General features: G+C 45.5%; 1 protein-coding gene across 5 annotated transcripts in view; it reads left to right on the forward strand.

Annotated features, from left to right (window-relative positions):
- Positions 1-6,098: 6,098 nt before the first annotated feature.
- The window catches only part of LOC122540811 (SKI family transcriptional corepressor 1 homolog-B-like), a 13,784-nt gene continuing 6,630 nt past the window's right edge, over positions 6,099-13,252 (forward strand). The window contains exons 1-4 of one of the 5 annotated variants that reach the window (XM_043677014.1): positions 6,099-6,178; positions 9,587-9,843; positions 10,595-10,650; positions 11,295-13,044. In XM_043677014.1, coding sequence (XP_043532949.1) covers positions 11,305-13,044 — 1,740 coding nt within the window. In that variant the 5' untranslated portion in view covers positions 6,099-6,178; positions 9,587-9,843; positions 10,595-10,650; positions 11,295-11,304. Of the gene's footprint in view, positions 6,179-9,440; positions 9,844-10,594; positions 10,651-11,294; positions 13,045-13,252 lie in introns of those variants that run through there. The other 4 variants (XM_043677019.1, XM_043677018.1, XM_043677016.1 and 1 more) reach the window with 4 other exon arrangements.

Here is a 13,252-nt window from a genome sequence, read left to right on the forward strand (position 1 = left end):
TGTGTGTATAGATGGACAGGGGTGTGTGTATAGATGGACAGGGATGTGGGTATAGAGTGACAGGGGTGTGTGTATAGAGGGACGGGAGTGTGGGTATAGAGGGACGGGGTGTGCGTATAGAGGAGCAGGGGTGTGGGTATAGAGTCACAAGGGTGTGTGTATCAAGGGACAGGGGTGTGGGTATAGAAGGACACGTGTGTGGGTATAGAGGGACAGGAAAGTGTGTATAGAGTGGCAGGTGTGTGGATATAGCGGAGCAGGGGTGTGTGTATAGAGGGACACGGGTGTGATTATAGAGGGACTGGGGTGTGAGTATAGAGGGACGAGGGTGGGCATTGAGTGGCAGGGGTGTGGGTATTGAGGTGCAGGGGTGTGTGTACAGAGGGACAAGAGTGTGTGTACTGTGTATAGAGGGACAGGGGGGTATGCACTTAGGGGCAGGAGTGTGTGTATAGAGGGACAGGGGTGTGTACCGAGGGGCAGGCGTGTGGGTATAGAGGGACAGGGCTTTGGATGTAAAGGGAAGTGGTATGTGTATAGAGGGACAGGGGTTAAACGTGCTGATAGAATGCTGACGTACCCTTGACAAATGCTAAACAGCTTCTGACACCGACATTAGCTCTGGAATTATGCTTATAACGCGGCCGATCAAACACGCGCAATTCAACAATTTACAATTATTTAGAGTCCTAAAGATAAAATAGACGTCCCAGGCGCTTCAGAGAAACATGATCAGAGGAACTTTGACAGTTAGTCAAGAAGGATCCAACATGGTTCTTTAGCTTTGCTGCACCTTTTATGCTTTGATAATGGAGCGTAGTAAAAACGCAATGAGACTATGAACTTTTAAAACAGCAACCTTCCCAGAATCACACTAGCCTCCAATTGCACTCTCTTGATCAATGCAAAATTCATAAACAGACGTGCACGGTGTGTGGTAATTACCAACAGCATACTTAGATATTATTTTGTTAATTACCACACTCTGATGACAGGGGAATAGAAAGAACTGGTGGAAATCTCAGTACTATCCGCGGCCTCTATCCTGGGGTCCCGTCTAAGTAAGTGCATTGGTGGAGGGTGCTGTGGTGTGACCTATAAATATTGTAAACGTTTCTAATCCCTCTAGTGCAACTGGTCCCTGATTGGCGCTTTAAGCATTTCATCCAACAGGAAACGGTGCTCTAATGTTCAAGACTGTGCTGACACATAGCAACCAGCTTGCAATTCCTTTACACGCGAATTTTAGCGGACGGTGAGATTTGTGGTCAAATCCGGGAGCATTTTAGCAACATCCAGTAATAGACTGGAGTGAGTTTGTAGACGCCCATGAATGTGATGTACTCATTATAGAGTGCGATGCCCAGGTCCCTTCTGGCGCAGTGGTAGCGCCCGTACCTCTGAGCCGAGAGGTCCGCGTTCAAGGTGCGGAATAATATCCCTGAACAATTGTTTAGAAAATGTTTGGAATGTAACACTCATCTTTACTGACAGCTCCTGCCTGCAACATTCTTCTCCGTTGTGACGGGAATACAAACCCAACAATGTGCATGTTCCTGGGGGTCTTGCGAGAGACCATGCACCACGTATTGCCAAACTGACCTTAACCATTTTTAATACAACTTTGTCTGTACTGAGACGACCCAGGTTGAAACTTTGTCCCCGCAGAAGAAGAATTTGCTGAATCCTTCAATTTCTCGTCCACACTGGTTTATTTCTCCAGTTTTGGAGGGCGAGGGGGCTGCAAGTGTAGGGGTGCGGGTTTAAGCAGCCCTGTAGTAAGGTTTGAGACAAGGCTAGTGCTGTGGGGTTGCGGGATTTTAAAGGCCAGCCCTTTCCAGGTTACGAACTGATTCAATTGATCTAACTGAGAATGAGTGGGGGCACTAAAATCATTTGAGGAACGACGCCAAACTCAGGCACTGTGAACTCAGCTTTGACACATAAACACACACATAGCAAAAGCCACACAGTCTACAGAGTCGACACACGCACACAGAGACAGCCACACACACACACGCACACAGGCAGCCTCACACACAGACACATGCACACACAGACAACCACACACACAGAGCAGAATCCACAGACAGACACACAATACATAGGATCACAGAATGTTAAAACACAGCACTATTGTGTGAGCATCAGCTCTCTGAGTCACAGAAAAAGTCATACCGGCAAAATGCAGATTCTCCTACAAACACAGAAATACGCACAAAATTTGAGATTATCTATTTCACACGCAAATATCTGAGAGGCCTAACTAGACAAATCTGGGGTGAATGAGATTTGCCCAGTCACGGAAAGTTATCCCTGAACAATGTTCTGAGATTGCATTAATACAGTAATACAGCGCAGAAGAAATCCTTCTGCCCATCGAGCCTGCGCAGACCTATCTGCACTAATCTCACTTTCCAGTACTTAGCTCATCACCTTGACTGTTATGATATTTCAAGAGCTCACCCATATCCTTTCTAAAGGATGCAAGTCACCCCCCCCCCCCTCACCACCACCACCACACCACCACCACACCCATCCCGCAGGCTGTGCACTCCAGATTCCCACCATCCTTTGGCTGAATTTTTACTTCCTCAAATCCCCTCTAAACCTCCTCCTTCCTCGTTCTACACCCCTCAACTAAAGGGAACTGCTGCTTCCTGTCTACCTTGCCCGTGGCCCTCATAACCTTATACGCCAAAGTGAGGACAGGGGGCGTAGTTTTGATTTCAATGACAGTTTCAAATTAAACATTGACTATCAGTCAGAATGCACTCACACCTCCACACACGCAGAAAGAGATTGAAAATCCCACAAATAAACGATGGGAAACAATCAGAGAGGTTGGTCGAGATTGGTATCTTTTCATATACACACCCTCAACAGTCTCAATTGTAACTGAGTGGACAGCACTCCCATCTCTGGGATAGGCAGTTGTGGATTCAAGCCCTACTCCAGACAATTGAGTAGCCAATCAGGCTGGCATTCCCTGTGCTACACAGTTAAAATTGTAATCTTTTGGAAGAGATATTAAGACCATCTGCTTCTCTGGAAAAGTAAGTAATCCCATGTCTGTTTTAAAAAGCAGAGTTCGCATCAAAGTCCTGACCAATATTTATCCCTGGACCAATGTCACTCCGGCCAATATTTCAATGTGGTTTGTGAGAACTTCCTGTGCGCAAATCGGCTGTCCCCCTTCCAATATCGCAACAGTGCCTGTATTTGAAAAGAAAAGTGCTGTCGAAAATTCACATTTTGCACTCATCAGGACATCTGGCAAGAGTGCAGATTTAGGCAAAGCCCAACATTTGGACTGCACAACAGGAGAGTGCTGATTGGTTGGCAAATGACTACCAGGCATTGTATGTGAGCGCATTTGTGAAAAATGTTTCTTTTTCTCTTTGAAAGACTCTGTCCCTACAGGCATGTACACTCCTCCAATCCACATAGCGTTCCGATTCTCTACAACTTGCACAACTGACACATACACCTGCGACACTCACAAATACCTCTCAGAAGTTTGGTGCTATGATTGAATGCTCACTTTGGAGTACAGAAAACCGGCCTCCTGGTGTTTTATGTCAGCTTTTGTCCTTCAAGGAGTGGGCAGACTTTAAAGTAATTCAGACAAAATAAATGTATTTTGGGAAGGATGTTTTTAAAGTTGTCCCATGGGTGGCGCTCTCTATGGTGAGGTGGAGGGGGTGGTGGTGAGGACAATCGTTATGACTTAGCCATGAGGCCTGATCCACCCAGTAACATAAGTTTACTAATATAGCTGCATTCGCAGCCCGCCATTCACCAACATCGGAGCATATACACCGAATATTCAGCCTATGCCTAACTACCTTTCACCTCCTTGCTGCTCCTGTGTGAGATAACCCTCCTTATTTACTCTGCCTGAAGAATAATACGTGGATTGTAGTGAGCACTGTCCTGCGCATGTCGGGTTGTCTGTTGCATTAGGGACGTTCAGTCCGACCCTGAACTTTTTGGGAGCAAATCCAAGCGGAGATCTCAAACGCCATCATGCGGGAACAGGTGAATAGTTCATTTCGCTGTTCGCACCGTTAAATTATCAGCGTCAGGTTGTGTAATAGTAACGTGTGCTTAATAATTATCCTACGGGTCAATCTTTAGAATAACATATGGAGGTTGGGACATAAATCTAAACAGATAGCGAATACTGCTCAGTGTGCGTTTATTAAGTATGGTTTGGACACCACAAACGCACAGCTATGAACTTCAAGAAGTTCATTAGCTCAGACAGATTCACATCCATTTCTCGTTCAATTAGAAGCTCTTGTACTTTGACATGGAATTTACAGCAGCGGATCATTGTCCCAAACTGGTGCATGCCGTTCGGCCCAAACAGGCTGTTCCGTGATCCTCCCACGTCCCTTCATCTAATCCCATCTGCACACCCTTCTCGTCCTTTCTCCCGCCTGTACAGGTCCCGCGTCCCTATCAATGCATCAGGCGCTTGTATGAAGACAGATGACAGGTCTTCCTAACGTCAGGAATCTATGTCACTGACCTGATATCCGGATTATGTTGACGCTTTTCACTCCGTGGCCAACAGTGACATCCCCGTAACAATAAAATATCTCACCCCATGTTTGGTGTTTGTTGAATTCGATGTTACCTTTAGTGCACAACAGAAAATATTTATATAAGTTGATGTCAGATTCGATTACTACAAAATGTAATCTTGTAAAAATGCAGTTTCCTACATTACCCAATCACCACACTTCGGAAAGACTTCATTAACTGTAAGACATCTGTATTTAGTGAAAGGCGCTATACCAATGCAAGTTTTTTTTCAGATTTTGTTTGAAATGTGCTGTGTTCCTCGGTATCTACCCTCAGGTGCGGATAGATTGATGAATGGTTCATTTTAGGTGCAGAGTACTTTATCTTTAACTAACTATAAAGGACGCTAGTAAGATTCTGTGCATTTGTCACATTAACGAGTTGTTATTGCTATAAAATACAGTAAAAATATCATTAGATGCAGTAAAGCCTCCTCCCACCTTCAGGTTTATGTAGAGTTGTGGACAGTTATTAAAAAACATTTTGTATTCTTTAATGCCCTGAGTCCCGCTTACAGCTCTACAGTTTCCACAGACAGTATGGCGTCTGAGAGATACATTTTTTCCTGTTCAAAATACTCGGATACCCGTTTTAATTTCTGAACAATAAGCTTTGCGGTTAGTTCAGAGAGAAAGAAGAAGGGAGTATCGCGTTTGAAGGGGGTGGGGGGCGCTGTAGTGAAAAGTTAGTCTGCTGTAATCAGCTAGCTTTACAGACATCTGGGCTTCAGTCAGCCAAGTAACTTTGTGCTCGATGTGTGCGCTGTGCAGGAGACGTACAGAGAACACAACCTGTTTGGTATGTGGCTGAAGATCGTTGGAGCTGAGAATTCACTGTTTGAGTGAATGTGCATGTTTGAGCGTGTATTTTTGAGAGATTGTATTTGAGTGAGTGTGTGAATGTTGTGTTTGAGTGTGTGAGTGAGATGTGTTTGAGTATGTGTGTGCTTGAGTAAGGTGTGTTGGAGTGTGTGTGTGCGTTTGAGTGAGTGTTTATGTTTGAATGAGTGTGTGTGAGTAAATGTTTGAATGAGTGATGTCCACAGGTCAAGACCAAGTGTTTTAATAACACGCACCTCAAAAGTAAAAATGACAATATCATGATTAAACAAATATGATGAATTACAGGCTAAACAGCTGAGGCCAAATGTATTCTGATATTCCCGGGAATTCCTTTAACAAAAGAAAATCCATTGTTAGGTTGCCGCGTTATAAGACAAGTGCATAAGGACTGACAAACAACCGATATTGTAATTAACAAAGACTAATGGACAATTAATTAATGAAATGTTCCTCCCATCTTTGCTGATCTAATGACAGAGACTGCCTTGCTGCACGTTTCTCTCAGCGGCTAGGATAAGCTGCACGCTGGAATCATGTAGTTTTAACGTGAATCCACCTCCAAGCTGTCCACTGAGCGCCCTGGTTTCCAATATGAACTGTACAGAGCTGTATCGGAGCCCGTCGAGCGGTCCCACGTATCCCAACAAAACAACTTTGGAGACGAACTTCGCTTGATTTAAGAATTGATGAAAAGAGGTAAAGATCCCCAACTGGCCGAGGCCCAGTGACGGGGATAAGATGAGGTTAGTGACTGTTGAGGCCTCAGACCTGCCGACAGAAACCAATTTCATTCCCAGTGTTTACACGTTGTGAGACTGTGCTCAACAGGGGTCTGGTAAAAACTAATGTTTCCCTACAAATTAATGCACTTGCTTACAGTTGCCTAATTCGAAAGTATCTTGTGTTTTTTTTTGGCTAAGAAGGGTTTGTGTATATTTAAAGGCCAAAACCCCGAGCGGATTAGAAGCATTAATTTATCCGTCTGTATCCCACAGCGGAACCAGAGACCTTCCAGTAGATGCGTGTGTTTGGGGTTAAAGTCTTAAACAATCAGGTGTAGAACTTTTGCAGTCAACCACGATTCGCTTTATCGGGACTGACATTCGCCTAAGGAAAGGGTGATTTCCTTACCCGAGTAGGATTCTAGCTGCAGGGGTAGCAAACCATTGCGGAGTTTGGGCTGAATGCATCTGTGGGAGCGAATGTGTTGCCAAGCCGGTTATAATTAGTGGAAGTCCTCACTTCGAGTAGGGGTGGGGGGTGTTGCGGCTGACACATATTTAAATAAATATAGATATCTCTGAACCTTTGATGGCCGCTTGCAGACTAGTAAAGATGGATTTGAATACGTGTGAAAATATGTTTTCAAAACACAAATAAATGCATCAACTGAAGCTGGTGAAAAGCCAGTGTTTTTTTGGTGTGTTTACGAGGTTTACATAGAACCCGTGCACAGGGTATTCGAAGCTTTTGCAACCTACGAAATCATTGGCCGGAATACTACACTCACTCAGACCTCTGAATAATTAAAAGGTGGCGAATAATTACCGTACAAGATTCTAATTATTGAGGGGGTGGGTGGCGGGGACGTTGTGGCTGTAGAAAGCTGAAACGAAACACAATACTGTCTCAGCTTTACGTCGATGCTCCTTTACTCAATAAATTTTGCATTTGCTTATGTCCCCTGAGTCGGTGTTAAACCTGCGACGTCAGTTAACCAAATAATAGTTTTGGTATTTTTTTTCCAAAAAGAAAGGGGAGTTAAACGCCGTCTGTTTCACAAAGAAGCAAGTTTCAGATTTTCTGGTTCTTGATGTCGAGCGGAAAAGGTTCAGCTGCCTTCTGCAGAAATTACAAAACTGCTTTCTCGCTCCTGAAATGCTCCCATCTCGATGTTGGCGTATAAGATACATATGGCGTGAAAAGCTGCTGCCAACGCTTGCTTTAGTGCAACATGAGTCTGCTTAACAAAAGTCATAGCTCCGGGCAGTTTCATGGACGTTATTAAGTTCTGTTTGATTAGTGTAACTGTTCAAATTTGAATCCAGACAGTATGATTAATTACAGTTTAATTAACGTGTCCATTAAGAGCAATAAACGGCGTCATGTTACAAAAACAAAAAAAAGACAACGCCTAACGATAGATAGATATTCAGATAGATAGATATTTAGATAGATAGATAGATAGATAATGCATTTTACAAAATAATCAATTCAAATCTATAGAGTCTTCGATAAAACGAAAGTAGATTAAATGAGGTTGTTTTACAAACTGATTATCTTTATCTCACGATTTTGCTGCTCCGAGTTATTTTATTGAACTGCAAACGGGAACATGCAATTTTTATCCCCTAGATCACCAAGTTTCATATTCTGATAAATAAATATATATGACCTCCTTTATTTCTCCGCTCTTCCTCTCGACATAACACCGCGACAATATTCACTCGGTGTTACCTTATAAAATGACTTTGTCTCCACTTCTAGTTAAAAAAAAATTCACAGTGTGTCCCTGTTTTAAAATAATGTTGCGTTTCACACACACTTTAGAACCCAACAGAAATTGGACCTTTAAACGGGTAATAATTTCTGGAGAATTTATCTAGAAGTCGAGAAGATAATGGTAGACGAGGGTCAGTGATAGCACAATCATGTCCCCAGCAGGGCTAAATGATGGTTATTGATCAGGTTATAAATAGTTAATAGAGCCAGCATTGTGTTACACCACTTACGGCAGAATATTGCACAAATACATCAGAGTGTTTATGTACACAGAACATCAGCCTTTAACACACATCGCAGTCAGGCTAGTGTTTAAAACCACATAAAAGAAGCGCCGGAACATAATTTTCAACTGAAGAACTAAGTCATATCTTACAGTAATTTTAATTGCGTGGCTCCCAATTTCCACTGGGGCAAACAAACTTTAAGCGAGGCGATCCCCTCGTCATAACTTCCCGAGACCGTTTCGTGACCTGTTTGCCATCAGGGTGACACTGTCCGGTTTAATTCAAACAGAACGGAGCACAGAGTCGGTGCAGCACCAACTCACTGTTCTAAAAGTTTCGCCAAGGGCACAGCTCGAGCGGTGCGGTCCTGGGGCCGATTCTAAAAGCCACGTGTGGTCAAAAAAGCACAATCACTACAATCTGGCTTTCAGATTGGTAACTGTCCCCTTGTAACGTTATTAACAGATACAAGTAGGGCCAATTTCATGGTGTCCATTCTTTGAAACATCAATTCATGTTCCGCTTTAAACAAAAAGAAATGTGCCCGATCTCCAGTAAAGGTGGGCCTCTCTACCCCTCTCTCTCGTGTCCTCTCCACTCTTTCCTGGCTTTGTTTTGCATCACCTCGCCCTCCCTCTCACTCTCTTGCTCTTTTCATTCCAGTTCTCCACCGTGTTGCCACTTTTCTGTTGTCTTTCTTTAATCGCTGTGTTTGTTTAGCGACACTTCAACGCCAGAGAATGTGGAAATTAATATTTTCTTTCAAACTTGGAGATCTTCTAAGAGTCTGTGTTAGTCTGACTCCCAAACCCTTCATTCTAAAACACTTTGAATAAAACTGGGCTCTTGCTTCTACAGTAGTGGGATTTTATTTTGAGTTGTTGAGCTAAAAGGCTGCCACCTCTGTCTGACGCGAATTCATTGAAATTAACAGAATGAAAACGCAACTAGGTGGTAGATGGCCTGAAGCCTTTGAATGTTGAAATAAACAGGAAGAGAAAAAATAGGAAGCAAACAAAACGCAGCAAAAAATAATAAAATCAACTCTCCAATAATACGAGAGCTTACCTCCAAGTGGCGAGTCTGAAAGATTTCACTCTCTATATTTCTCTCTCCCTGGCCTGCAGACGATGTAACTGGATGAAGCAGCGCTTGATTGACGGAAAATAATGATTGACGTTAGCGGGCATCCCGTAGACAAATGGTTAATGTAATTCTGCCGGCGCTAAGTGGGTGTGTCTTCCTATTATTTTAGCTGTGGCTTGATCGATGTAAACCATTCAACTAAGGATCAGCTCCGCTCCCATTCAGCTGCCATGTGGCTGTTCTGTTGCATTAAGGAGATGGGGCAGTTTAGGGACATGGATTCTCAGGACATTCTTTGAGATACTCGACACCTTTTTTTTGTTGCACTGCCTTTAGAGAGACAGAGAATACACAAGGACCGGGGGCAGAGGGATTGCACACTGCGGGACAGGAGTTTCAGAACCCCCGCCCCCTCTCTTCCACCTTCTCCCCCTCCTCCCCACCCCCCATCCCCCTCCCTCCAGCCTCCAGCAGGATAACGGGGAGCAGGAGCCGTGACTCCGACATCTTCCCTCCTCATGTCTCCCCCGCAACAACTTTTATTTTCTGAAAACTGGAACGCACGATTGTGTCAGATTGAACAGACATAGAGGGTAAAGTTCATTTTCTCTATTTCTCGCTGGATGTGATTGTTATTGTGAGTGTAAAGGTGTGTGTGTGTAAGTGGGTGTGAGTGTGTGTTGTTGTGAGTGTAAATGTGTCTGTGACTGTGAATGAGCTCATGCGTGTGTTATCGTGAGTGTAAAGGTGTGTGTGTGAAAGTGAGTGTATGAACGTGTGAGTGTGAGTACACGCGTTTGATGACTGTCCCATTCTGTCTTCAAGTTATATAGTTCTTGGTGTATTCAGTATAATTGCATTTAATTCTGCGATCCGCTAGGCAAACCCGTTTTACGATTCTATCGTGTCACGTTTAAAGTTACTGTATCTTTCAATTTAATCCTTTTAGAACGGCAAAGGGTTTTAGGCCTTTTACCGTACATTTTTTCAAGTCTTTAGTCAAAAATGTTTTACAGGCAGCAGTGGTGATCTATATTGTAGGGAGTAGTTCTGATTTATCCCCATTCATTTCTCTGATCCGGGCTAACGGTGTGATGTAAATACTAATTGACCGTATCCCATCGTTATTGTAAAATCGCTGGAGTACTTAAACGCCGTTGCTTATCTTGTCCGTCTCTCGGTTTTGAATTAAATACCGTGCAGCGGGATGAGAGCTCCCAAGGATTACCGGGCGGCGGGAGCGAGCTAAGTTTATTTAAAGCGCGTTTAAAAAAAAGAGCCTTGGTCGAGACATTGCGACTGTCTGTTCGGCTGAAAATCGCGTTTCTTTTCTCTGCATCACAGAAAAATCTGTCCCTCAACACTGAGCTTCATCTTGAAACCGAAGTGACGCAGAGCAGGTAGGAATTAACAATAAACTAAATGAAGATTCTGAAATGACAGCCCCTGGTCGCTGTGTTGGTCAACACACCAGGTTTTGGAAAGGAACTCTGACACTGACTATTTTTTTAAAAAATTATAATGGGATATTAAACCCAGTGTGGCGCCAGCTTCAGCAACTGTGCCAACTGTTTCCCTGAAAACAATATTACCACGTTCCACTTTTAATCTGGAAACCGATCTTCTTGGCAGAAGGAGTAACTTGTACCTGAGTCCAAATCTCTGAAAATTTCCACCAAATAATATTGTCTCGTTGTGAAAACGTTGAAAATTTAGAAATTATTCCTCCCCGTTAATTGGGAAAAGAAACAATGCATTCGAAAATTCTGATTGGGACATAAATTTTTAATAAATAGATATTTATTCCCGAGACTGGGGTGTTGGAGATATTTATAAGTGGGGAATCTCGTTATTTTAGATCGGAAATATTTCTCTCAATTACCCCAGAGGATGATGAATTGTTGTAATTATCGTTTCCAAATGATTAGCGCAATTTCCCGTTTAACCGGGTTGTATAAAATGACGAGTCGTTTTGCATTTCTGCTTTGGGATAAAGAATATATATTTGATATAGAATTGTTGTTTTCTGCTGATTTCTCGACAGAAGCTCCGGCATGGAGAAGATTTCTACTCAGCTGGGAGTAATAAACGACACCGCTTCTACACCGAACTCCAAACAGGAATTGCAACCTTACAGCCAGAGAGAGCAGACGGCCTCCAGCAGCCTGAAAACCAATACCATCGGGGAAGCCGTTCTGTACGGGCTGCCCATCGTCTCCTTGGTGATTGACGGGCAGGAGAGGCTGTGCCTGGCCCAGATCTCCAACACCCTGCTGAAAAACTACAGCTACAACGAGATCCACAATCGCAGAGTGGCCTTGGGTATCACCTGTGTCCAGTGCACCCCAGTCCAGCTGGAAATCCTGCGCAGAGCCGGGGCGATGCCTATCTCGTCCCGGAGATGTGGCATGATCACCAAAAGAGAGGCGGAGAGGCTCTGTAAGTCTTTCCTGGGCGAGCACACGCCCCCGAAACTGCCCGAGAACTTTGCCTTCGATGTGTCTCACGAGTGCGCTTGGGGTTGTCGTGGTAACTTCATCCCTGCCAGGTACAACAGCTCTCGGGCCAAGTGCATCAAGTGCAGCTATTGTAATATGTACTTTTCCCCAAATAAATTCATCTTCCATTCTCACAGAGTCCCGGACACTAAATACACACAGCCCGACGCCGCAAACTTCAACTCTTGGCGGAGACACCTCAAACTTTCAGACAAGGTTCCCTCAGAGTACCTGGCCCACGCTTGGGAAGATGTTAAGGCGATGTTCAATGGAGGCAGCCGCAAGAGAACCCTCCCGAACCACGGCTCCGGCTCCTCGGCCTCCCTGAAAGCTCCCGGGGCCAGCTCGCTACCCCCCCGGGGCTCGGACATCCCGCACAAGGCGCTGAGGTGTGAGGATGAGGGGCGCGGCATGAACTTGGCCAACAACGTCCGGAGCTACCCGGTCATCCCGGTGCCCAGCAAAAGCTTCGGCATGTTGCAGAAAATGCCGCCGCCCATCTTCCCGCACCCGTACGGCTTCCCCACCTTCGGGCTGTGTCAGAAAAAGGACGACGCCAACGTGGTGGGGGACAAGACTCAGGGGGGCTTGCCCAGTATGTTCTGGTCTAGCGCCAAGGACACGGTCTACCCATCTTTCCCCATGTTCTGGCCGGCCGCTGGCACCCTGCCCGTTCCCCCGTATCCACAGAGCCAACCCAAGGTGTCAGAGACCCCCAATGGGCGGCAGAACGAGATGGATGTGTCCGAGCAAAGTGACCGGAGCAGTAACACTCCCAAGGACAGCCTGGCTGACAGTGAGAGGTGTTCCAGTACCCACTCCCGGAATGAGGAGGACCCCCGCTCTGGGGATGAGGCGCGCTCGGTCGAAGGCATCTCCCTGACGCCTCGGAAACTCAACTACATCTCGGCGTTCCGGCCAGTGGTGAAGGACGCGGAGAGCATCGCCAAACTTTACGGGAACCGGGAGGTTTATAACGGAGCCCGGCCTGGCTATGGGTCACCGGACTTCATGAGTGACAGCTCCAGTTACAGGTCCGTGTCTCCCGAGGTGGACAGCGATGGGGAAGAGCCTGAGGTCGATGTCGAGTCCAATAGATGTCCGGAGGATGAGGCCTCTCCGCCGCTGGTGGACACCGTCCCAGAGACTGAGCTAGTCCCAGACAGAGAGGTCCCTGCTCCCTCTGAATCCACACAGGACATCTCCACCAGGGAGAGCCGAGGAAGCCCTTTTGGTGTTCAAGGCTCCGAGAAAGTCAGAGAGGGCGAGACTTCTGGGGAGCAGAAAGGCCACGAGGTAACGTGTACCTTCACCACTCACCCTCTCCCGCGTCCCTCCCTCACCCTTCCACTCCCTCCCTCACACCCTTACCCTCATTCCGTCCCTCCCTCACACCCTACTCCCTCCCTTCCTCACCTCCCACTCAGTCCCTCCCTCACCACCACTCCCTCCCTCACACTTCACCTTCTCCTTCCCTCATACCCCCACTACCTCCTTCCTTAAA

This window comes from Chiloscyllium plagiosum, chromosome 36, assembly GCF_004010195.1.
Source record: "Chiloscyllium plagiosum isolate BGI_BamShark_2017 chromosome 36, ASM401019v2, whole genome shotgun sequence".
In the NCBI taxonomy this organism is placed as follows: Eukaryota; Metazoa; Chordata; class Chondrichthyes; order Orectolobiformes; family Hemiscylliidae; genus Chiloscyllium; species Chiloscyllium plagiosum.